The sequence below is a fragment of the Sphaeramia orbicularis genome, chromosome 17, assembly GCF_902148855.1.
Source record: "Sphaeramia orbicularis chromosome 17, fSphaOr1.1, whole genome shotgun sequence".
Classification (NCBI taxonomy): domain Eukaryota; kingdom Metazoa; phylum Chordata; class Actinopteri; order Kurtiformes; family Apogonidae; genus Sphaeramia; species Sphaeramia orbicularis.
The window spans coordinates 236751-263921 of NC_043973.1; the positions used below are offsets into that span (position 1 = coordinate 236751).

General features: G+C 42.5%; 2 protein-coding genes across 5 annotated transcripts in view; both read left to right on the forward strand.

The window, feature by feature from the left end:
* The window catches only part of LOC115437017 (E3 ubiquitin-protein ligase TRIM39-like), a 760370-nt gene that overhangs the window by 105193 nt on the left and 628006 nt on the right, over positions 1-27171 (forward strand). The window lies entirely within an intron of this gene.
* On the forward strand, positions 852-21380 carry LOC115437011 (uncharacterized). 4 transcript variants are annotated; one of them, XM_030160066.1, is made up of 9 exons: positions 852-949; positions 9044-9212; positions 10387-10752; positions 11163-11480; positions 12078-12182; positions 17488-17820; positions 18036-18368; positions 19853-20185; positions 20690-21380. In XM_030160066.1, exons 2-9 carry the CDS (start codon positions 9176-9178, stop codon positions 21151-21153), a joined length of 2289 nt encoding a protein of 762 aa, XP_030015926.1. In that variant the 5' UTR covers positions 852-949; positions 9044-9175; the 3' UTR covers positions 21154-21380. The 4 variants fall into 4 exon arrangements, with proteins under 4 accessions (XP_030015926.1, XP_030015928.1, XP_030015927.1 ...); XM_030160068.1 differs by lacking the exon at positions 19853-20185; XM_030160067.1 differs by lacking the exon at positions 18036-18368.

Here is a 27171-nt window from a genome sequence, read left to right on the forward strand (position 1 = left end):
CTGGAACATTGTCAGAGTCAGTAGTGATAGTGTTTATCAGTTTCAGTTATACTCCTGCTCTCACCACTCAAATAAAGCCATCGTTCGACACAGTTTCTTAACGTTTCCCATCGTTTGGCCGAAAAATCCTGTATTTTTTCTTTTTTTTTTCTTTTTTTTTTTTTTACGGATATGAGGTGCATATTCTATATTTTTGCTGGCTTTTTAAAACTTTTCGTTGTATTTTCCTCCTCCGAACTACAGGAAGCTTGCTTCCTGGTCGCAGCCATCTTGGATGTTTTGCGTTTTCTGATTGGACCAGCAGGTTACACGTGACTCAAACCGCAGCACGCATGATAACAATAGCATTGCGCGAATAAAGTTAAGTAGTACCGACTTCAAACACTGATTTAAAAAAAAAAACTACAGGATTGCAAATGGAGAACTTTTGACATTTACCTCAGGAACAATATATCTTTGTAACTGAGTAAAAAGATTGTAGAGCCCCATATGTCGGAACGGGATGAAACGATACGGCGTTCACCTTTCGGCCTCTTAATGTGTGTGATGTGGCTGAAGCAGAAGTGGAACAGGCCCTCTCCTCCAGCCCACTGTTAGTTTATTCTATACTTGTTTTTTTTCTGTATCAGTTCTATATTCTACTGAAAAACTTGGATTAGCACCTTTGTTCAAATTTGATGTGTGAATATTGAATTGTACCCGAAAGGGAAACTGGGTAAGATCGGCTTTAACAAGTAAACGAAGAATAAAAGAAAAAAAAAAACAAAAAAACTGCACACACATCAAACAGGAAACAGTTCACAGGCGGAGCCACATTTCACAGAACACAGATCATTTCCCAGAAATGAAAGTGAAAGTAGTTGTCAGTGTGAGCAGAGCTGCAGACGAGTGTGTGGAAGCTCCAACAAACCTTAAACCCACTGCAACACATCTGCTTCAAGTGTCATCTGTGAGTTGAACTGAGCTGAACTACAGCCTCCACACACACACACACACACACACACACTCATAGAACTGGGTTCATTTGAGTCAGCTGTGCTGAAAGTCTTCCTCTGACTGAACCACATGGATAAACCAACAGCATTTACACACATCTAGGGATGGAACGATTACCGGTATAATGATAAACTGCAGTCACATTTCCGATGGTTAGTATTACCGTTTAAATTCTAATTATTATGAGAACCGTGTCTGATTACCACACTGACAAAACTCACAGTACGTTCATTTCCTGCAGAAGCAGCCCCACCCCAGGTGTGTGTGTGCACAGTTTATAATGTTTGGCCTCTGAGAACGTGGCTGAAGGAACCTGCACGGACACAGCTGCACAGATTCAGAGATAACGGGCTCCTGCACAGACTCGGTCCGTGCTAGTGTTAACCCCTCCCCGGCCCCCACTGATTCAGATCCTCCCCCAACAGAGAAAGTGTCTGAATGTAGATACTCAGGACAAACTCCTGTCAGTTCAAATGAGCCCAAATGAGTGAACTTCAACTGGACACAGACACATGATGTGTGTCAAAGCCAAAGGACAGGAGGGTTTATGAACTGAAGGACATTCAACAGGAAATCCACTGACTGACCTCCAGAGGAACTGGACCAGAGGACACTGACCAGGACTGAACCACTGACCAGTCTGGATCACATCAGCCTAACATGTTTTAAATCCTCATTCTTTCAGAATATTTCCATTTGTTCATGAAACAGTTCAGTTAAATCTGACTGTGTTTCCCTTTCTGTTTGTGTGTACACTAGTGTATATGTGTGACACTGGGAATGATTTGATCTGGAAAATATTCACACTCCACTCTGACCTGTCCAACCACTTTTTCCCACTCAACAACCACTCAGGAATCAATAGGAGAATTGATAATGAATTGGATTGATAAGCAGAACTGATAATGGCATTGATACTGATCAGATCCTATCAGTTCCACCCCGGTGCACATATCTCTTGTGTCCATAAGGTGCCAACTTTAATGCACATTTGTATGTTTGTGGTTTACATGTTATTATTTGAATGTTTCTGCAACAGAAAGTACATTGTGCGTGTTACTTTATTGTTTTGTTTTGTTTTGTTTTTCAAAATACAACTTGGTTAAATTATTTCAGTGTGTGTATCTGTACTTTTTGAACATTTTGAACACATTTCAATAATACTGCGACAATAATGATAACTGTGATAACTTTGGTCACAATAACTGTGATAGGAAATGTTCATATGGTTCCATCCCTACACACATTCTACACTAGTGCAGCCCATGGACTGTAGATGGGCTTGTATGTATGAGAGTGAGACTGAGAGGAAGGCAGAGGAGTGAGAGGCGTTCTTCGCGGCCCTTGCCTCTGCTGAAAGACACGGGATGTGTAGAGGAAGTTCATCATGTCATTGTAGTGTTATACCCAAAACACAATTAGTCACATCTAAGCAGGTGTCACAGTCGGAAAACACAAATGTTAAGTCAGAAAATATGAAGAAAATACACTCTTATAAACATCTAGGCCCATCGGCATCTTTACACTGTCACAACAAAATTCAGATTCACATGCTTTCCTCTACTGTATCTTTTAGTATATAGGTGCTCTATCAAATATAAAGTACACTTAAAACACTATTTCCACAGTGAAATCAAAACCACAAGCATTAATCTGGCAACTCTGAATATCACCTCAAGTCTGAGCCAGCATCAAAATCCACACAAACTCTTGTACCGGTACCATACGCACACAACAAGAACACCAAAGCCACAAACACACAACACAAACATTTATAAACACACATCACAGACATGACACAACACAACAGAGCTGTGAAAAAGCAACAGTTTTCACTCAAGGGGACCACTGTCTCCAGTTTCCCTCCTAGGAAAAATGAGTGAACATACAGTTTAATACCACTGATGGTTTCCTGTCCAAGAAGATAAAACGTTTTGGGTGATAATCAGATTTTAGGGGCAATATGGATTGGAGGGCAGTTATTAATATTTCAATCAGACATACATGGTACCTATGTACTTGATGCAGTTGTATGCAGAATGACCACCAAGGGTGTCATGTATCTATTAATGTGTACCATACTGAATGAAACCTGTTTTTATTTTTTTCTTTTCTGGCACAAATATAAAGGAAAAATAGAAACTGATGGTGAGGGCTGCCAGTCAGTGATCAAAAAGGCTGAGGACGCTGTGGGACCTAAGTCCTATTAACTCTGTGAACGAGGACGCACAAGAGACATGTGAGGAGTGGATTTTATGAACAGTGGTTGAATTGTTGTTGAAACATGAGAGGTGCAATGTAATCATAAAATCTCTGGCCAGGAGATTTTTTTTTTTTTTATTAAGGGTGGCATGCCGTTGAAAACAAAAATCAATGTGTAAAAAAAAATGTCTGACAGTGAGCACAACATTAGTTTGGTGAAATACATTTTGACTGGTTCACCACTGGCTGCTGTAGAAAGGATGGGTTTGTCAGATAAGTTTTGTCGAAGTAAACCCCCTGTTCCCAATATAACTAAACTTGTAGTTTCTAAATCTACCAAGAAGTTGTTCACCAAAAAAAAACCCCTAAAGATATCATTGACAACTGTTTAAAACATGTGAGTGTGTGTGCGTGGTGTAGGTGTGTGACGTCAGTATAGACAGCTGATGTGCAGATGCAGAATGTGGGTTAGTAAGAATGTGTATGACTTCTACTGCAGGGGAGGAGAGGAGAGAGAGAGAGGTGTAGGTGTAGGTGTAGGTGTCTCACAGCCTAGTTGCTTTGGAACCCTTGTTGCCTGTATCCTCTTAGTTGCTTTGGAACCCTTGTTGCCTGTATCCTCTTAGTTGCTTTGGAACCCTTGTTGCCTGTATCCTCTTAGTTGCTTTGGAACCCTTGTTGCCTGTATCCTCCAGGTCGTTGCTGCCAGTGTCCAAACGCTGTCGTCTGTTGTATCTGTCTCGTCCACATCTCCTCATCTTGGCCTCATCCTCCTTTGCCTTGATGTTTTTTGGTGACCATGGACGATGAACCAAAACTGGACCATCTGCACCAGAGACTTCCACCATCAGACAGGAGACACCACTGATGTCTTCATCTTCACAGTCTGGTGGATTCAGATCAAACAGTCTGTCTCAGATTAGAACCAGTCACAGTCTCACCCCAGCTGCTTTTTCCTTTGGCTCTGAGTTTGTTGCTGATGTTGACAGTTGCTCTGGTATGACGCTGTTGAGGTTGAGGCAGAGGAGGAGGAGGAGGAGGAGGAGCTGCATGCTCAGGGGGATGGACAGTGGCTTCCTGCTGCCGGTGGTCTGTGGGTGTGCCATTGGCTGTGGTCGACGCAGGCAGGTGTGGTCATCTTCTGGGAGGAACTTCAGAGCTGTGAGGTTGGAGTATAGAGAGGAGCAGAGGAAGGAGGAGGAGCACGGGGGTGGAGCAAAAGTTGACGCACTAGATGCAGTTTCCTGTGTGTGACAAAGAACAATCTGTGTCTGTGTTCAGCAAAGTTTTCAAATTTAGTTTTCTGGCATTCTGACGTTTTTAGAGACAAGGTACCTTCAGAAGGAAAATGATCATGTTCACCCCATTCACAGACTCATGTTAAAACATCTAGCCCGTATTTAGTATCACTCATGCATTTGAATCTTGGCCCGTCACAATCCGGTGGCAGGAGTTAAAATGTGCATTTCCCATCTAACAGGGACAGACCTCAGTCTGGGTTACCGCAACTGAATTCATGTTCAATAACACAAAAATGCAAATTTCTTAAAGAACTTATTAATGTCCCCATTGGAACATTAATCTTCCAGACTCGACGATCTGGGACGCAAAACCTTTAAAATGAGGAAATTGTCAAATACTGTGCTTTACCAGGCGTTGGGCATCCCCAACTTACATTACGTCGCTGCGTAACTACAACAAAATAATTAATTCCCTACGATAAAGAAATTAATCAGTCAGCATCGACTTTGACCGACAACAAGATTCACAATGTCATGAGCTTTACCCCCACAAAATTATCAACCACAGAATAATAAGTAAGAAAATTTGAAAAAACAAGTAGAAAATCGAGCTCTTTTTTTTTTTCTGGTCCAATTGTTTCAGCTGATTCTGACTCACAGAACCCCCTTCAGAAAGCCAAATGGGCTGGTCCAGACCGTCAGACACTGAACACTTTCAGAACCATATTTTTTTAGTCATGTCCTCCACTAAAGGCCCTGTCAGAACCTGTACACCAGTGGTTCTTAACCTTGTTGGAGGTACTGAACCCCACCAGTTTCATATGCGCATTCACTGAACCCTTCTTTATTAAAAAATACAATATGATTTTTTTCAAATTCAAGACACAGGCATATGTTTTACTGGTGCACAAAATGAACTGTGCATTAACATCACTGTGCTCAAAGAACAAAACCAACACAGTGCATGAACTTAAAACAAATTCCATACCTTTTCACAAAGACATGACCTTTTTTAATACTACCACACTGAAATGGTTTTAATTTTTAACCTTATGTATTCCAATAATGAACTTATTGTATTTATGCTATTTATCATTTTTAACATTTTAACACACACCCATCACCTCATTTCCATCAGGCTACAATAATAATGAATATTTACTGCAGATCAGTGTGACTTCTGCTGTTGTGTATGTGTATGTGTAGGCCGTCAGGTCAACCCGGTTTTCGTTTCATCTCGCTCCGAACTTTCCGAACCACGCAATTTTGACATAAAAAAAAGATAATTGCATGTAGTGTATCCAAAAAAAAGTTCTCGTTATACTCCTTCAGTATTTTTGTGATCGTTGTTTTATTAGGGCACTAGCTCGGCTTTAGTGTAATACGATTTCTCCATCTGTGACGGTGCATCGGTTGTCACATGATTGTAACTGACCAGTGCGGTGACCGAAAAATGTAAACAAACGCTACACATGGCTGCCTCCGTGGTTAACAGGAAGTAGCAAAAGTCATACCAACGATGTGGAAAATACTCAAATAATTCATCGTCAGACGAGTGGAAGAGATTATAAACACTTTTGGATGTGTTGTAGTGCTATAAGCAACAACAGTACACTGTGTATATTGGATGTCAATCAGAGAAAGAGTCTCCGAAGCCGTTTGTTTACATACACGGACCTAGCCCGACACACACACCCGACTAATGAGTCGAGTGTGTGTGTTGACCTCCGCCGAACCCCTGAGACTGACTCACCGAACCCCTAGGGTTCCATCGAACCCAGGTTAAGAACCACTGCTGTATTCCTTTGCTTTGCTCATTGTCCAGAGCCAAATCCTGGTTTGACTGAACCCCATGACCCTCCGTAGGAAGATCCCACGGATGCTATCTGGCACGGCCGCGTGGTTGGGTACAAAACAAAGGACACCGAACAAGTAACCAGTTAACCTCCACCTAGGCCCTAGTGAGTGCACAATTGCGCGGTTAAAAGTGTTCGTTGTTATGTCAACCAGTTGACTGCGTTCCAAACGCTTTACCCTTTTATCCATTAAACCAGCCTAACCATGAAACGCCGTGACGCCGCACTGCCACGTTTCCTGATTTAACCATATTGAACACAGGCGTTCCTGTGCCTATCACACTTGGTTTCTCAGGTACAAGTGGATTAAAAACCCTGTGGACCTAACCACGTCAAGTCTGACTTCAATACCAGACTTTTTACCACAGGCTCCTACTGACAGTCAGCCCCAGTAGATAGACATGACATATGTGGTACTTAATTTAATTACATTTTTTTATTTTTATTTATTTATTTATTTTTATTTTTATTTTTATTTTTATTTATTTTATTTATTTATTTATTTAATTTTTTCCCCCAATTCGATTAATAAGCAAATGCTTCAATTGAATAATTGGTAAAAATACATCTCACCCTTCAGACGAGGAAGTAGAGTATTGAGTTCGTTGAATAGACGTGAAGTCGACCAGTTTGACTCCAGGCGTCAGACCCTCTGGTCTCTGAAGGTTTTCAGTGAGGTACAGGAGAACCCTTAGATGGTGGATTCTTGGTGGCTAACCTGTCCGATGCCTTCCAGTGTCACATGGCGGATCTTCAGCTGTCCCACTTCTGACACCAGTTGTAATGGAAAACATATTACTCTACTAATTCATCTCCAATAAAGAAGGATAAGTTCAAACGTTCAGTGTCAAAGAAATCCCTTTATTTGGAGCTCCATAGAAAGAGATATCACTCAGACAAAAGACTGAGACGGTCTGAACCCAAAAATACAAATCACCCTGTAGTCTTCTGTCTCCCATGAGAAAATTATGATGTGTGGAAAGTGTTTTGGTTAGTGTCAGGAACTGAGAGATCAGACCCCTGTGAGAAATGTGGATTTGGCCTTCTACTGTGGACACAACACAGAAGAGGTCCAAACTGCTCTGGAATACACAGTGACAGGAATATATCTGAAATAGACTTAGAAGCCTATATGAGATATGAAATATATGAAAATATATATGAATATATGTGGATATAAGTAATTTTGCCATTACAGGCTGGACTGGATTGACAGCTCCAACTGATGTTGTTTACACCAACATTTTCTGTCCCACCCTTTTTGCCTCATAAAAAAGTGCCTTTTTTAAGTGTTTCTTTTTTTTAGTAAATGAATTCCTGTTCTGCATTGGGATGTAAGAGAAAGTGGTGGAAAAATAGCACCACAATTATGAAATGAAGGAATTTACATATACTAACATGTGGAGAGAGAGAGAGAGAGAGACAGACACAGAGAGACAGACACAGAGAGACAGACAGACAGACAGAGTGCACATGTTGAACAGTGACAGCTGCCTTCATGTGCTCCTTCTTTGCCTTTTCCTTCCAGTTTGGAGGTTATGACTCTGTTTGGGAAAGTGGTTCAAGCTAACAGAGGTGTCAGGTTATGTTCATTATCGATCAGTCATCTGTCAGTCTGAGTGGAACTGGTCTGAGTGGAACTGGTCTGAGTGGAACTGGGTCACAGTAAGACCTAGACCGACCCTGTTAGTGTGTGATCACAGCCAAACCCGGTTCTCCCATCGTGTCCCAGTGTTTCCGTTAAACCAGGATCTGAAATACAAGAAAAACACATGTAAGATGAAAGGAACAGGAATTTAGAACATTAGACCCCCATGTGTGCTGGTCCAGACCCCTGTCCCATTAGACCCCCATGTGTGCTGGTCCAGACCCCTGTCCCATTAGACCCCCATGTGTGCTGGTCCAGACCCCTGTCCCATTAGACCCCCATGTGTGCTGGTCCAGACCCCTGTCCACATCCACATGACCCCTTTGAACATCAGTCCTTACATTAGTTCCATTACTGCATGGAACTGAACAAAGCACAGGTGGACCTGACAGACCCTGGAGACCACATTGGACCTGACAGACCCTGGAGACCACATTGGACCTGACAGACCCTGGAGACCACATTGGACCTGACAGACCCTGGAGACCACATTGGACCTGACAGACCCTGGAGACCACATTGGACCTCAGATTGTGGACTCACTGTCCTACCTGGAACTGTTACTGTCTTGTAATGTATGTGGCAATGACCAAAAATGGTCACTTGCCTCCTCAGACCCAGGAAATGTCAGCAGTACCAGCTTTTTTGTTTTGTCATTAAATCAGTGCCTGTATTGGAAACATCATGATGCAACAGTTTTTTCAGATGCAGGTTTTTTTTTTTTTACATTTTTATGGAATGTCCTTTGTGGTGGACAGTTTTCTTTTCTTTTTTTTGTATAAAGTTGTGAAACTCTTGCCCACATATGTGGACAGAAAACCCACAGCTGGGTCTGAGGAGGTTCAAATGACACAAACTGAACCTGTTCAGTAAAGTTTGGGTCCGAGGAAACACTGGAATGTTCAGTGAATGAATCCTTGAATGAAACTCCACTAGTCAGTCAAACAGAAGTGAATACCTGGGTGTGAAATCTGTGGATCCACATTCTGTCAAACAGTTGGACTGTGAAATGTTTGGTTCCTCAGATTAGAGTGTTTGAGTGAACTCTTTCCAGACTCTTCAGTTCAAAGCTGCTCAGCCTGTTTTCCATTCCATTCCAGAAGGTTCTTGGGTGGAAACAGTCCACAGTGGAGCTCAGTGGAAGCGGTCCAGTCCCACCTGTGTGCTTCTGAAGCCTGGGTCCCTTCAGTCCCAAGGACATTCAACTACAACTGTGGACTTTGTGCAGGAAGATGAAAGTGTTGGTGGTGGTTGGGCTCCTCATCCACGGTAAGAAAACCATAAAACAGCCGTCCCCCATCTCATGTGGTGGAACATGTCTGTACTGTGCACTGCACTGACTGTTTTTGGGACATTTTACTCAAATACATCAAATGTTTCACAGACTGTGTTTCTGAGAGGAAAAAAGAACAACTGTGGATAATTTGAAGGCAGATAAAGGAACAAGAAAAGAGTTAATTTCATTGGTAACATGAAGAAAATAACTGTAGAGTGAAACCACTGGTCACTGATGGAATGACTGATCTACTGTTTATGAAAAAGGCTTATACAAACAATCACATATATGTTATCAGGGAGACATTTGTCAAAAAAACAGAGAGATGGGTATATTTTTTGGCAGCATATTATATATATATATATATATATATATACATATATATATATATATATATATATACACACACACACACACACACACTTTATTTATCCCAGCACAGTTTCCATTCCACTATAGACTTTCATAATAAACATACAAAGTGATCAATCGCAATAGAAGTCATTCTGTAAATGCACATTTATACTTCTGTACTTGGCAGCAGTTGTATACGTGGGGGTGCGGTCCAGAACTAATGGAACTAACGCTGGTGTGAAACTAAAGTGAACCTTTCCATACTTTCAACGTCCAACTCCCTGCTTCTGTTCCTCTATTATACAGTGGATCTTAAATGAAATGTTCACACCTTCTAACCTGTATCTACTGGACACACAAATGCTGGGCACCATGAATTTGTCCCATTCACCCCCCCCCCCCTTTACACCCCCCCAGTGCATGTGGACGTTAATGACTTGTCAGACTGTGACAGTTTGGTTCAGGTGAACGTTAGTGTCAGTGATGGAGGATATAGGAGGAAGAAAACTGACACAACCTGCTGTTGTTTTAGTTGGTTGGTTGTCCCCCCCAAGGACGAAATTCATTGAGCAGAAGTAGGGATGTGACAACCAGAGGGGGGGTTGACCCCCCCACCCCCAACAAATCACACCGTATATGTTCTGACAGGACGACTTTGGCCAAAGTTCTGGTGTAAAATCCCAGCCTTATTAATGTGAGTGTGGAACAGATAAGGATGAGAAACACCAACCAGACGGAGGAACCTGAGCAGGACTCACCTGGGTTCTTCTGCTCCCATTCACAGATCAACTCTGTTTGTGTGTCTGTCCTCAGTTTCCCAGCATGCACTGGCTGTAGTGGTGCAGGCGTATGAGGGGATGGAGTCGGTCCTGCTGCCCTACCAGCATTCTGGCGGGTTCCCGAACATTCCCTTTTCAGTGGTTTGGAAACGCTCTGATCTGAACCAAACAGTTATTCACCGGCTTGAATACATGAGTGGTGGCTGTCTGAAAGAGGAATACCGACACAGTGAGCGCACGTATATGAAGCCCAACGCACAGAAATCTGGAGACTTCAGCCTCACTGTGAAGAAACCACAACTGTCTGACAGCAGCAGCTACACCTGTAACCTCCAATGGGAAACAGAGAGGGGCGAGCCAAAAGAAGAGAAACGGACAGAAGTACAGCTGCAGGTCAAAGGTCAGACACAAACCACACCCACTACAGTAGACACAGGTCAGAGGTCAGACACAAACCACACCCACTACAGTAGACACAGGTCAGAGGTCAGATCTAAACCACACCCACTACAGTAGACACAGGTCAGAGGTCAGATATAAACCACACCCACTACAGCAGACACAGGTCAAAGGTCAGACACAAACCACACCCACTGCAGTAGACACAGGTCAAAGGTCAGGTTTAGACTGGATTATTCCATTTAGTCTGTGGTTCTGGATGAAGGTTGAGCTGAACTTGTTTTCAGTCTGTTGCTGAAACACACCTTGGATGGTTCTTGTTCTTCTCCATTTCATGTGAACAGTGTGTGTTGTTGAAGTTCTAGAGGACTTTATTGTCTGTTCTAATCACTGTGGTCTGTTTCCTGTCAGATGACCAGGAGGAGGTGGAGGTCCAGCAGGGGGCGAAGTCTATCCAGCTGCCTTGTAAAGCTTCAGCCGATCTGCCTGAAGACACCACAGTGGACTGGACTCACTTTGATCCACAACTGATGTTGGTCCACGTGTCCCGGAGTAAAACTGATGATCTTCAAACACAGGACAGGTCTTACCGTGGCCGCACACAGATGAATGAAGACATGAGTCTGACTGTGAAAAAGCCCACAGACACAGACGGAGGTGTGTATATCTGCACCGTCTACAGGGAAGGAGACGTCCTGAGGTCTAAAGTCCTGCTCCAGGTGGTCCCAGGTCAGTGCTGGGATAGACCACATGAAACAGCTCCAATCTGAAAACACACACCTTCTTCTGCAGCTCTCACTTCTGAGTCCAAAACATTCAATATGGAGATCCATGTCCTGATGATATTTCATACTGATGGAGAAAAGACACTGTTCAATACTCTGTCTGGATATACTACTGATCAATACTCAGACTACTGTCAGTACTCCACCTGATCAATACTCAGACTACTGTCAATACTCCACCTGATCAATACTCAGACTACTGTCAATACTCAGACTACTGTCAATACTCAGACTACTGTCAATACTCCACCTGATCAATACTCAGACTACTGTCAATACTCCACCTGATCAATACTCAGACTACTGTCAATACTCCACCTGATCAATACTCAGACTACAGTCAGTACTCCACCTTGTCAGCTCTGGCTCTTTCATTTGTCCAACTGTCAAACAGAATAATACACATCTTTCTTTTCCACTTCATATCAGCAGGTTTTCGGGTCCTTGTTAATGTCTTTAAACATTTGTTAGGATTTGATTGACACGTCATCATACGATCATGTCTTAGCAGGAGTTCATGTTGGTGTTTTGTCGTCCACAGGTCGTTCAGCCTGGGCCACAGCTTTCTGGGTTGTCGTTCCTGTTCTTCTAATCGCTCTAATCACTCTAGGACTTTTCTTTATTTTCCGAGGGTATTTTCCTTCAGGTACGTCCCGTCTGTTACTCCACTACCTGTTGTGCTGTTCTTCATCATGTTTGTCTTTGTCTCATGTGATTCTAGAAGCAGACTGTCACTCATACATATAGAAACCTACAGACCAAGTTTGGGATTGGAATGTGTGTGTGTGTGTAGTCGCTGCTGAGGAGGTCAAAGGTCAGGAGTCACAGTGGACTGATCAGAGAAATGCTTCAGATCATGTGTAGAATTTTACTCCGACACAAACCACAGTCAAACTGGTGTCTGAAGTCTTTTTCAGACCTAACAGTCTGCTAGACTTGGTTCCATTGGGGGCTCAGTTCAGTTCGGGGCTCGGTTCGATCAGGGAATCAGTTTGTTTGGGGATTCTGTTTGATCGGGGACTCAGTTTGATTCAACAGGGGTTCCAACATTCAAGTTAGGGCTGGGTATCAAGGCCAATTTCCATAACGGATTCGATTCATAAGGTTCTGAAACAATTAATCACGATTCGACTCAATCCAATATCAGCTCGATTCAGTATTAATTGATTGGTATCACTAAATTAATCTGAATCAAAGTACAATTTTGAGTCGTAACCTGATTATTTGAGTACCGCAGTCATGTAACACATCAGTACTGGGATCAATATTGATATTAGAAAGGAAATAAATCTGACATTTCATCAGTAAACAGATGAATCTGCTCTGAAATAATGAACAGGACAGAAGCTGGTGGCTTCTACTCACTGGCGGGGGGGGGTAGCACAGCGGTCAGACATTGTCACTACTTTCCTATTCCTCTAACTCCATACTCAGCCATAGGTGACAGTATGGATCTAAGTTCATATTCCAAGAACGACCGGCTTCTGCGACTCACCTCAGAGAACCACCTTTGATGTGAAAGCCCCCTTCAACTGCTTCACTACCTTTTTAAATGACGTCGATAAAAATGAGTTCTAATCGTTTATCCATCAGCAGCAATTGGACCATAATATTTAATGTACACGACAAACTTACAGATGATACCGTCATAAGACACAGAGCATGTGCTCACCTTTCACATCAGCAGCACATGAAGCAGATGGATTTCTTCCACAATAATAGAGGAGGCATTCAAACACCTGGACCTTTGTGTCTAAACCAGGGCTGTCACACATTCAGCCCAGTTTGATCTGAATCAGGCTGCACCAGCAAAATAACAGCAGAATAACAGTCAATTATATCAACGCTAGATTTTTCTCTTTGTTTTAGTGTGAAAAATGTAAAATTGCAGAATGAAAATTAATAACCTGAACACCCCTGTACAACCACAAAAATAAGTATACAATTTCAACAATACTAAGTCTGATCTTATCATTTCCACATGTGCATTCCAACGTACAGATCACAGTGGATCTATGAACACACAAGACATTTAGGAACAGGCGGAATATTGACATCTATAAGTTATAATGTTATTACACTGTTTCCAATAAAAATAGAAGAAAATATTTCTTCATGTGAAATGTGATTTATCCTTGATAGATCAGGTGGAACTGGACTCAGTATGTAATCCTTGTACTGGGTCAAAAGTGATTCAATGGGAATAAACAGAGGAACATGTCCCAAAACTGAACTGTTCCAACTTCATTGAACACAGTGTATTTGTCCTGGTCCGACCCACTTGAGTTCAAACTGGACTGTATGTGTCCCCTGAGCTAAAACGACTTTGACATTTTTGATTTTCTCAAATTCATCCCACGGTTTGGATTGGACCCTTTGACGGGCCGAACCCCCCCCCCCCCCCCCCCCCGTCTAAACAGACCAGTCTGAATATCCCAGTGTGATGGCAGTAGACAGGTGCTTTGTCTGTTCCTCAGACACAGAACTGCTCCTTGTTGTGCACCTGCTCTTTGCTGGCACTAGCAGAATGGATGTGAACATTTGTGGTAGAGGTGAAGGGTGGAAATGCTGCCTCTGAACCAGTGCAGCTGCAGCCTTTGGTTTGACCTCTGGAGCTCTTCCATGTGCTTTCACTACCTGCATATTAGACACACACAGTTGTGTGTGTTCATTTATGAGCTGCCATGCTTCTAAGTAGGTATCCTGAGGTGTGTTTACATTTACATTTGGAGTCTTAAAAATAGTGTCTTCTGAAAGCTCTCTTTGTAAGGAAGATAATGATACCTTGTTTGTAAAGATATCTTTATTAATACAAAAGTTATTGCATACTGAAGTTCAGCAAAATAGGTACTTTTTCCACCATTTTGACCCAAATATAAAAATAGGCATTTTCATATTTTTATAAAGCCACAAATAATGGTACCAGTCTTCCTAAAACATGTTTACATGACATATCTAGATAGTATTTCATGTTTATAGCATGAAAAGAATAATGTGTTATGTTCTTTCTGAATAATTAAAAGTTAAAATACCCCCAATATTTAAATTTTAAGCATGCAAAACCTGGCAATATCAAGCCACAGACAACTTTGTCCTCCATATTTGTCTGTATCTTACATAATATTAGGCCTATTCCCATAAAAATGGTATCACTGGACTCCTGAGACTAACAGCTATACAATGGTATTTCATAAAGGAAGATTAAAAGTTAAATTCATTTTTTAAATTGACAAATATTGAAGTTATTTGATCGAATTCAGCCAATGAAAGAAAACATTTTTCATCCTGTCCACAGACTTAGTCATTCATAACATTAAATGTGAGATGGACATGGCTGCAGCAACAATTACTCTGCATAGCATTCCAATAACATGAAAAAAAACTGTGGTTAATATTAAAGCAATTTTTTCCATTAGTCTTCCGGAGATTTTATTTTGAAAAGCCACCATTTCCGCCCTCGCCTTCCAACCACTAGACTTAGGTGTGCTGTTTTATGAATCAGTAGAAACACAAGCTAAAGAAATGAGCAAAAAAAGAATTCACTGGAGAACTTTTTCAGGAAGAAACGAGGAAACGATGAGACTGTAGAAGGGTCACAGACTGTAGAAGGGTCACAGACTGTAGAAGGGTCACAGACTGAAGAAGGGTCACAGACTGTAGAAGGGTCACAGACTGTAGAAGGGTCACAGACTGTAGAAGGTTCACAGACTGTAGAAGGGTCACAGACTGTAGAAGGGTCACAGAAGGGTCACAGACTGCAGAAGGGTCACAGACTGTAGAAGGGTCACAGACTGTAGAAGGGTCACAGACTGAAGAAGGGTCACAGACTGAAGAAGGGTCACAGAAGGGTCACAGACTGTAGAAGGGTCACAGACTGTAGAAGGGTCACAGACTGTAGAAGGTTCACAGACTGTAGAAGGGTCACAGACTGTAGAAGGGTCACAGAAGGGTCACAGACTGCAGAAGGGTCACAGACTGTAGAAGGGTCACAGACTGTAGAAGGGTCACAGAAGGGTCACAGAAGGGTCACAGACTGCAGAAGGGTCACAGACTGAAGAAGGGTCACAGACTGAAGAAGGGTCACAGAAGGGTCACAGACTGTAGAAGGGTCACAGACTGTAGAAGGGTCACAGACTGTAGAAGGTTCACAGACTGTAGAAGGGTCACAGACTGTAGAAGGGTCACAGAAGGGTCACAGACTGCAGAAGGGTCACAGACTGTAGAAGGGTCACAGACTGTAGAAGGTTCACAGACTGTAGAAGGGTCACAGACTGTAGAAGGGTCACAGAAGGGTCACAGACTGCAGAAGGGTCACAGACTGTAGAAGGGTCACAGACTGCAGAAGGGTCACAGACTGCAGAAGGGTCACAGACTGTAGAAGGGTCACAGAAGGGTCACAGAAGGGTCACAGACTGCAGAAGGGTCACAGACTGCAGAAGGGTCACAGACTGAAGAAGGGTCACAGACTGTAGAAGGGTCACAGACTGCAGAAGGGTCACAGACTGCAGAAGGGTCACAGACTGTAGAAGGGTCACAGACTGTAGAAGGGTCACAGACTGAAGAAGGGTCACAGACTGAAGAAGGGTCACAGACTGTAGAAGGGTCACAGACTGTAGAAGGGTCACAGACTGAAGAAGGGTCACAGACTGTAGAAGGGTCACAGACTGTAGAAGGGTCACAGACTGAAGAAGGGTCACAGACTGTAGAAGGGTCACAGAAGGGTCACAGACTGCAGAAGGGTCACAGACTGTAGAAGGGTCACAGACTGACTCATAACAGTGAATTCAATTATGAAGGTAATGTGGTTGTGTACTATTTGTTTATTTTGAACAATCCTGATGAAAATCGTCGTTATATATTCCACAAAATGATCACTTTCTACTGAAATAACAATGAAAGCTGTGTGGTGACAACTCTGTTATTCCCTTATTTTCACCCACATGGGACGTTGTGAAAAAGCGTCAACTTTAGCACCCTAACATTCATAATAATCTGACTGTCGAAGTGGTAGGACTGTGATTTTTACTTTATGAAAGCAATATTAAATAAAGATATCAACAGGTGATGAGTGAAAGACCGTCATATTAATCGCAGATTCTGTTAAATCTAGAGCGATCCTCTTTGTATTTTTATTATAATTCAACAAAACAAATCATTTGGTTTCAAACTGAGTGCAACACATACCAAATCTACTGAGTATTTGTTGCAGACGGTCACTTTCTGTGAGCGGAGCGGAATCACAATCAGCCTCCATGGCGGTTGCTATATTGCCACCTTCCAGAGCTAGCCGCTGCTCGTTTGGTGCACTGGCGCTCGGGGGCGGTACTTTAAATCTACATTTCAATATTACAGTTCGAAAGTTTACAATATTCCGATCATTTTGATTTATTTTCTGTCAAAACTGACGCGTTTACACCGAGTTTAATGACGGATTTTCAGTTTCAAACCGTTATAAAGGGGCCTAATATTAACAGAACCCCCTTGATTTTTATCCAAAACTGAAGCTTTTATTTTGTGCTTTTTACTGTCTCTCAATTGGATCGTTAGCCCTGGAGCGCGGGGAGAAACAAAAATGGATGTCTGTCAGAGCTGTACGGCGGTGCTGTCACAGTCACTGCGCAGAACGGGGAACAGTAAAAAAAACCAACACGCTCAATAAATGCTTTATTTTCATTTCACAGACAAAAGAAACATACCAATGGAAAGAGCTATATTTCTACAAATTTTCATTCACAAACATCGATGCACATTTAATTTATTGCAAAATTCATATCAACCACTTGATGCACGCAGCAGCCATTTCCACTCACATCAGCCACGCTGGCAGGGATACCTATTCTAAGACAATGCTGTCCACAGTTTTTTTGGTTCATAATGAGATTATGTTTGAACAAAGCACACTACAGCAGGCCAGCCAATCAGGTGTCTGCTTTTTATTTGTCTGTTCTCAGTCCAACTGGTGGAGGTGGATTCAGAGGAGGAGTCTGTCCTGCTGCCATGTCAAACTATAGCTCACCTGACAAAGAACTCCAGAAATATGAGCGTTATGTGGAAGAACTTACACAACCAACAGATCCTTGTGCATAAGTACGGCTCTGGAGAACCTGATGAACAGGACCAGGATTACACAGACAGAACAGAGATGAAGAAACACTGGCTGAGAACTGGAGACTTCAGTTTAACCCTGAAACACCCAACGGACCGGGACACCAACGAATACTTATGCACCATCTACAACAAAGACAAGGTCCTGAAGGAGAAACGAGTGGTGCTGAAGGTCAGAGGTCAGTGCTGTAGACAGAAGATGAGAAAACTAAAGGTGTCTGGATTATCAGACAGAAATGTCCAATGGAGTTGAACTGAGAATAGGAGTTAACAGTTTAATAAGCAGTGGGTTCTGCTGATGATTCAACACAGATTGAACAAATAGGACTTAGAACTGGATCCATGGCAGATGTTTTCCTCTACTGTTGTCTGATGGTATGGGTGTTGTTCTCAGTCCAACAGGTGGAGGTGGATTCAGGGGACGAGTCTGTCCTGCTGCCCTGGAAAACCACATTATATATAGAGGATGTCAGTCAGCTCACAGTGGAGTGGACGGACTATTGGGACAGGAAGGTCCATGTGTATGAGGACGGCTCTGACAGAACTAATGAACAGAACTATAGATACAGAAACAGAACAGAGATGAAAGAAGACCCACTGAGAACTGGAGACCTCAGTCTGACCCTGAAACACCCCACAGACTGGGACACTGACACCTACACCTGCACCGTCTACAACAGAGACAAGCAGATCCTGAGGAGGAAACGAGTGTTTCTGAAGGTCAAAGGTCAGTGCTGTAGACACAGGTCATTCCTAGTTCTAGAACACTGAGCCCTTCTTAGAGTCAGCATTCTAGACGTGGCTCAGTCCTCTACATACAGGTCAGTGTGCTGAAGGGAAACCACAAACACTGCAGCATTCATTAGATTAAAATGACATACAGTACATTGCTCTTTCAAAACTCTGAAAAATGTCCTTATTATTTTTTCCTGACATTCCAAAGTCAAATAGAATTTGTCAAATATTTTCCATCCAGTCTCACATTAACACTATATAGATCAGGATGATAGCATCAACTTATGGGTTTGTTTCTACAGTCCTTTGACACAACAGCAGAAATCTTCCTTCATTTTCCAAACTGTTGAATCCTCTGGAGGGTTGCAGGGATGCCAGGGCCTATCCTGACTACCAACAAGGAAATGCACGGTTTACTCGGAATATTTGTCTAGGTCAGCGCTAACATGTAGAGACCCACAACCATTCACTCACATTCTTTGGATTTAAACTCAACAATTAACCCATAAAATGCATGTGTGTGGATGGTGGGAGGAAGCCAGAGGACCTGGTCTGAGAAAGGCCACCACCAGCAGGTTTATGTTTTTACAAAGTCTGATAGAAGACTGTGTGCTGTGAAAAAGGAGGTGGAATTCCAACCCAATACCTGATAGTGACTGTTTTCAAAAAGAATGTTTTCTTTCATGTTGTCCATTAAATTGTGTTTAAAGTGTCGTTAAAAACTGATGCGTTAAAGGTGAAGTTCCTGGTATTTACTCCCACCTAGTGGTGAACTTGTAGACTCAGAACCAACTGAACTCTGCTCCCCCTCTCTTAGGGGGGACCCAAAAACCCTCCCAGTCCTTCACTAGTGTCAGTCTTTCTTGTCATTCCTTCTGGTCTTTTCTGTTCAGATTGTTGAAACCACTTCTTCAACTCGTTTGTATAAACTGGCTTTGATGGAATGACACACTTTGACTAATTCTCCTTTTCCTCTGTGGTCTGTTGGTTAAAGTTTCCTTGTGTGACATTGTCTTTACTGATGTTTAATATCCTCAGTTCCTTTCAAATCCAACTGGATCATATAAAAGGAGTATGGTTATTGGCTGAACCCTCATTGAGTCACTCCTATTATTTATTATTTCCTAAAAATCCACAAACATCTGAGGAAACCACCTGTGAATACAGCATGGAGCAAATCCAATCAGTTATCCAGATTGAACCACATCTACAGATGAAACTGGAGTTATTCACACATGTGTTGAACAGACATTTTAGTAGCAGTCATCCCAAACATATGACAGATAACATACCAGCAGGGCAGTCTGAGACTGAACTGGAACTGCTGTGATCCTGATGACATTCACAAACAGACTCAAAACTTCACACACACACAGAAGTACTTGGTTCTGCTGCTGATTCCATCATCACTTAGAACTGGATCCATGGCAGATGTTTTCCTCTACTGTTGTCTGATGGTATGGGTGTTGTTCTCAGTCCAACAGGTGGAGGTGGATTCAGAGGAGGAGTCTGTCCTGCTGCCCTGGAAAACCACATTACATATAGAGGACGTCAGTCAGCTCACAGTGGAGTGGACGGACCGTTATAACAGGAAGGTCCATGTGTATGAGGACGGCTCTGACAGAACTAATGAACAGAACGAAATATACAGAAACAGAACAGAGATGAAAGAAGACCCACTGAGAACTGGAGACCTCAGTCTGACCCTGAAACACCCCACAGACTGGGACACTAACACCTACACCTGCACCGTCTACAACAGAGACAAGCAGATCCTGAGGAGGAAACAAGTGGATCTGAAGGTCAAAGGTCAGTGCTGTAGACACAGGTCATTCTGTCATCGGTCATCCTGAACTGAAGCTCCACCCTCTCATTCAATGGATGAACTCCAACATAAAGCCACTGAGCCAGAGTTCTAGCAGAGGTGTGGAGCAGGTGGAGGAACCCCACACCTGCTCCGCACCTCGCACCCTGAATAACTCCTGAATTTAAAAAAAAAAAAAAAAAAACAAAGTCCTGGGACCTTTGAGGAGATGGGTTCCAGAGCCCAGGTCTAGTGTGGACCTCTGAACCCTCTGCCACAGCTCCGCCTCCTTCCCCACCAGGACAGTAGTATTCTGTGTCCTAGAGCCAGTTTAGACCACCATGGATTTGTGGTTGTAGTCATCTAATCAGCCTTCTCTGCTGTTCCTGGTCCCAGAACTGAAGTTGAGCAATTATTCAATCTTTTCCTTTTACAGAGGCTGATTTTCCTCCATATAGAAGATCTGATGATAATAAACTGTCCCATGTTTATGTCATGTTTCCTTCCAGTTCAACAGGTGGAGGTGGAGGAGGGGGCGTGGTCAGCCCTGCTGCCCTTCAGAACGACCCCTGACCTGCCTCAGGACGCCAGAGTGGAGTGGAGGTACCATACTAATGACCGGAAATACATACATGTCCATGTGTCTGAGAAGAAGTCAGCTCAACCTGGTGAACAGGACGACAGATACAGAAACAGAACAAAGATGAATGAAGACCCATGGACGACTGGAGACTGCAGTCTGACCCTGAATGACCTCCAACAGGACGACTCTGGAACATATGTATGTGTAGTCATCAGAGATGAAGTCACCCTGAGAGGGAAAAGAGTGGAGCTGAAGGTCAAAGGTCAGAGTTCAGATGCAGGTCAGAGGTCAGGTGTGTCTCTGTCCTCTGTCTCCTCTGCAGACAGATCTCAGATCATATATCAGGTTCTTCCAATAAGAGAAGATGCAGAAGCTGAAGCAGCTGTTTGATTGATCTGTTGTGTGTGTGTTTGTGTTTGTCCAGTCCAACTCCTAAACTGAGGCTTGATCTTATTCCTCTTGAATATATGAAACAGGTCAATACAATAGAAATACACACACTTCAAAGCACTCAGACTGTGCTTTTCCACTCTTCATTATTGTATTTCTAGTGTTTGTTTCTCTGTGATGACAGTCTGTCCTCCAAACCAAAGAAAATCCAAACTATCAAATCCAAACTTTCAGCTGCTACCAAAAGTATTTTAGTTTAGTTTGTATCGTGGACAATACCAGATAATGAACTGTATCAATAAGAGTGAAAAGTTGCAGCTTTAGCCGACATGTCTATAATCCTGCTGTAGTCCTCAGCCTGACGACAATAGGAACCCTAAAAAAACAATAGATTACAGCAGAGTAATTAAAAAGAAAGACTTCAGACAGCTAAGAGACCAGATCCATCAGTACAGATAAACAGACTGTGGTGGACACAGCCACACATGGGAACATCTGTACAAACTAGAGCCCGGACCATTAATGGGGCCGATTATAGTGTATCAGCAATTAATCAACATCGGCCAATATGTAGCCGATATATGAACTGTTTTTGCTGCACAGAGATTCTGTGGCTTGCTGCTCCTGTGTGTGTGTGTGTGTGTGTGTGTGTGTGTGTGTGTGTGTGTGCTGCCCAGAGAATCAGAGGAACTTTAAAGCGGGTTAGTTTCACTTTCACTCCTGCTCGGACAATGACGCTATCACCCCCCCACACACCATCACATAATCACGGAGCAACCCCCCACCCCCCCACCCCCCGCGCACGCTCTGACAAGGATGGACTGCTCCTCCCACCACCACCACAGCACTCCGACCCCCCCACCCCGGCGAAAATCATGGACCGCTACCGCACACTCTAACGAGGATAGACCACTGAACCCCCCCCGTCTTATGAAGTATTCACCCCCCCACACACACCCCCATGTCCGTGCACTTCCTGTCTCCCTCACAGTTTCATTCTGCAGACAGGCCTGGCTTTTAACAGTGTAGGGGAGACTGGGGACAGTTGGCACACAGGTCGGTTGTAACTCTTGCAGTTCGTCCAATCAGGAACAACTCAGGACTCGCCTAATTCACTCTGCACATGCTCAGTTTAGTCCTTAGTCCACATGGGCAGTTGTAGTGTCGTGAGGCAGACACATCAATATTTGTGAGTGAAAACAGAATTGTGTGCTCAGTCATATTTTTTACTCTAATTATTTTTGTGATCGCATAGTTTGCATTTGAACGTTGTGTCAATTATATTTGTCAGATAAACACAGATTTATGCAACTGTTTATCCACCTGTCCACAATTATCTAATATCAGATTATTATATCCTGTGGAGATCAGTGTTCTTATTTCATATATCGGCTAATATATCGGTTATCGGCCAATATTGGATGTTGGCCGAAATATTGGATATCTGCTTTTTTTAAGCCCCCAATATCGGTATCGGCCCCAAAAATCCCATATTAGGCCGCAAGGTGAACGCCGTATCGTTTCATCCCGTTCCAACATATGGGGCACTACAATCTTTTTACTCAGTTACAAAGATATATTGTTCCTGAGCTAAATGTCAAACGTTCTCCATTTGCAATCCTACAGTTTTTTTTAAATCAGTGTTTGAAGTCGGTACTACTTAACTTTATTCGCGCAATGCTATTGTTATCATGCGTGCTGCGGTTTGAGTCACGTGTAACCTGCTGGTCCAATCAGAAAGCGCAAAACATCCAAGATGGCTGCGACCAGGAAGCGAGCTTCCTGTAGTTCAGAGGAGGAAAATACAACGAAAAGTTTTAAAAAGCCAGCAAAAATATAGAATATACACCTCATATCCGTAAAAAAAGAAAAAATACAGGATTTTTCGGCCAAACGATGGGAAACGTTAAGAAACTGTGTCGAACGATGGCTTTATTTGAGTGGTGAGAGCAGGAGTATAACTGAAACTGATAAACACTATCACTACTGACTCTGACAATGTTCCAGAAGATGCTGGGTTTCATGCAACATGCTACAGACGATTCATTGATAAAAAAAACAAAAAACGATTGGATTCCGCGGAGAAACATAAAAGAGAGAATTCAGATGTCAGTGAATCACAGGGAGGTGAGTCTGTGCAGCAGCACCGCAGGATCAACAAGGGAAACTCTGAGGAAGAAATAACGGTCCAGGATGGATCTACCTACTGTTTCATCTGGTCCTGTTCTGTCCAGGATGGGTCTACCTACTGTTTCATCTGGTCCTGTTCTGTCCAGGATGGGTCTACCTACTGTTTCATCTGGTCCTGTTCTGTCTGCCTTATGCATAATATGTAAAAAAAAAAAAAAAAAAAAAAAAAAAAAAGTGGATAAATACATCATGGCAAATGCACAAAGGATCATCTTTCACTGGCACAGACGTCATCAGCAGCTGTGTAAAAAAAAATATATATATCTGTCTCTCACACTCACACACAAATACTGTATATAAGGAAGTGTGCAAGTTTATTCTATTCTCTACTACTGCTATTACTACTATTATTACTGCTACTACTATTACATCTATTACTACTATTACTGATCATAACTCATTCTCTCTCACACACAGTGCTGCTTGCAGCTTTGTGAAACTAGGTGTGTGTGTGTTTCAGAAATGAGCCGCCTTCAGTGTCAGCTACCAGATCTTCTGTTCTGTGAGCAGATCATCAGGCAAAGAATTATTATTACTGTGAACCTCCACCAAACATTCATACACCAGAGTGAGTGGCACTGGGTGAAGTGTCTTGCCCTAGAACACAATGGACTGACTAGGACAGAGCGGGATTCGAACCGACGACCCTTCGGTTATTGGACGACCTGCTCTACCATCTGAGCCATGGCCACCCAGTCTTACTGACAGTGTGTCATTATTGCTCCTTGGTAGTTTGCCCTGTCCGTGCCTCCAACATGTGATGCTCTACACCAACACTGCAAAAGGACAAACTACCAAACAGCAATAATGACACACTGTCTGAAAGGTATTCTGTGTGCACCCTCACCCACTGGTAGTGGATGGCACACTGAGGATGGGGAGTCAACAGTGACCTGGAGGACTAAAAATCCTGCTCCTCAAAGTGTTTTGCAGTTCGTCCACTGCACTTGGAAACAAGGCAAATAAAATGTGATACAGACAGGTGTTCTGTATGTCAGCAAGACTGTCTTTCACTGATGTGTGTAGGTGGCAGCACTGTGTGAATGTTCAGAAGGAAACAGGAGATAGAGCTGCATGGGATGGTGTTTCTGACAGTGATGGGGATGATTAGACATGTTATAGAACCAGGAAATATCCTCTAAAAAAAGCATCCATTGAACAAAAATAAAAGTTTACAGTGTACTGTGTATATTAAAAACATGTATTGTTACATGACAAACGAATCATTGTTAAAAGAAGAAAAGAAACCCTGCAACTGTAAACACTGTAAATGTCAAACAATGCTGTTACACTGATGTATGTGTTTGTGTGTGGCTAAATTCACCATGTGTAATATGTGAAATCACTAGAAGCTTTTTCCCACAAATTTCCAAGATTTCATGGTCTACATTCACATTGCATGGTAATAATTCATCAAGACTTGTCTAAAATGTTAATATGTATAAATATCAATTTGTGAGAGATTTTGTGTAGCTAAAATGAATGTTGATAAATAAAACAAGTGAATCTAGCATCATAGAATTTTCGTTTTTTAATTTTATATTCATATAGATTTTTGGCTTATGACAAAAAAGTGCAGGATATATTGATATAAGAACTTTTAACCCAAAGTCCATGAGGGTACAGTCTAAACAAACCACTTTTCATGGTTCACCTTGTGGCCTATATCGGTCAAACACACTATCACCTTATTAGTTTTCCTGTCTCATTCTTTCTTTAACTTTGGTGGGCAGCTCATGGTCTTCATTTGCAGTCAGTCCTTTAACGTACACCATGTAGTTTATTTTGTATTTCTTTATTTGAATGGTCCACTGTTGTATAGATGCACATATATGAACAGTGTAGGGGGACCATTACATTATTGATGTTCTGTTCTGTTAATCCTTGGTTCCTTTGTTTGAGTTTCCGTGTGGTGGAGTTTCCTGTCACCATCCTGATGTGGAAAAAAGGCGTGGCCAAGGGTGGAGCAACATTATATACTGCAGCCACCTCATCAGCAGAAACTATGGGCTGTGTTGTCATGGGGGGGGGGGGGGGGGGGGGGGGTGTAATGTGCCCAAAGCTTCAGTTGTATTTAGTTGTAGTTGGTGTCCATTTTGTTTTGCCCTTGTTTGTTTCATGCTTTGTCCAAACCTCTATCCATGCTCCCACTGAGTCTCATTTTGGTGGGTCAGTTTTTGTCAGTTGGTTTGATGCATCAGTTCTTCTTCTCAGCCTTAGTTGTTATTATTTTGTGTACAGTTCTGTTATGTGGACCTCTTTTGTATACTTAATTGTTAAAACTATCATTTGTAATCTTTTTTTTAAATAATTTTGGGTGAATCCAAACCCACAGCTGTCTCCTGGTTGTCTTACTGCTGGGTTTTTAACACAGATAAAAGAGAACAGTAAAGCATCAGTCCAGTCCTACAGACAGCACATCCAATCCAAACATACAAAAGCAGCACATCCAGTAGAATCCCACAGAATCCATCAGCACAGGATCACAGACACAGATGGAAACAGACATCACATATGGACACACAGCATCCATGACCATGACACACACACACACACACACACACACACACACACACACACACACACACACACATATGTTAGTGTGTACAGGTGTAGATGTGTACAAACTGTGTTTTTCATGTGGCTGTAACAGTGCAGTATGTATGTGTATGTGGAATGTGGGGGGACGTCAGTTCCAGTTTAGTGTTGCTTGAACAGAATGAGAACTGACCAAATGTGCTTTTCCTGAATGGGGCTGAGAAGTCACCCCGTGTGGAGCTTCTGCTGATCGGACTAGTGTTATTACACTGGTTTAGGAAGGAATTTCATGCTGTGACGCTCATTAAAGGGGTCTGACTAATTCCAGAGTGTGGAAGGTGGACCAGTTTTTACACGTCACAGCTGTGTCTTTTAATGCTGACAGTTTTTCTCCATATCCTGTAGAGCCCACAGTTTTTCACTCAACTATATTTCATACTGTAGGTGTAGAAGTCAGTTCTGACCTGGAGTAGACTGTGGTCAGTCTGTACAAAATGAAGACCATACGTTAACTTGATCTGTTGTTCCTACCTCTACATCTTCAGCATCTGGGGTTATCTGAAGATCCCAGTTTGTTTATTTATTTAGAACATGCAAAGAAACAAAACGAAGCAAATTAAGACAAAAACAAAATAACATTTAAATGAACAGATTCTATCTTCAAACACATACAAGTCTGAATTTTGCAAAAGGAGTAGGAAGAAGTCTAAACTTCAGATCCCAGTTCAAGTCCAACACATCCTTGTTTTTGTGTTCTAATGTGTACACAGATTCTATAAAATGGAGATCATGTTGGTCTCATTTCCAACCCTTCTAATATGATATCTAACTCTTATTGTCCAGTCTCCAAAAATCTACTCTTAATAAACCCAGTGGACTTTGTGGTCCCTCCATATGAACATGTGTCCAGCAGATGGCACCACTGTTTCTGCTGTCAACTTCATTTGGATCCAGAGGGTCCCACAGCTGCATTTCCAGTCCATCCCTTTCAGATCTGCTTCTGACAAAAACAGATGAACGCTTGTAATTGAGTCTGAGCATCCACAGAGTGGAGTTTACTGCAGATCAGCCACTGTTTGTGAAGTGAGGAACTGACCAAACTGGAGATCTGCTTCAAATATGAAAGCACTGACACATCTGTGGAGCTGATATGAGCATGCCACCGCTCCTGTTCACACTGACTGTATCCAAAAGCAGCCACAGTTTGAACAGGTGATCATTTAAAAGACTTCAGCACAAACTGATTCAATAAACAACTTCTGCTTTTATTTCCTACATTTGTGTGCTTCC

Excerpts from the sequence above, each read along its gene's own strand:
- LOC115437011 (XM_030160066.1), top strand. The coding sequence starts at position 9,176 with ATGAAAGTGTTGGTGGTGGTTGGGCTCCTCATCCACG. Across the intron at positions 11,481-12,077 it reads CCTGCTCCAGGTGGTCCCAG|GTCGTTCAGCCTGGGCCACA; the intron begins GTCAGTGCTGGG and ends TGTCGTCCACAG. Across the intron at positions 18,369-19,852 it reads AGTGTTTCTGAAGGTCAAAG|TCCAACAGGTGGAGGTGGAT; the intron begins GTCAGTGCTGTA and ends TGTTGTTCTCAG.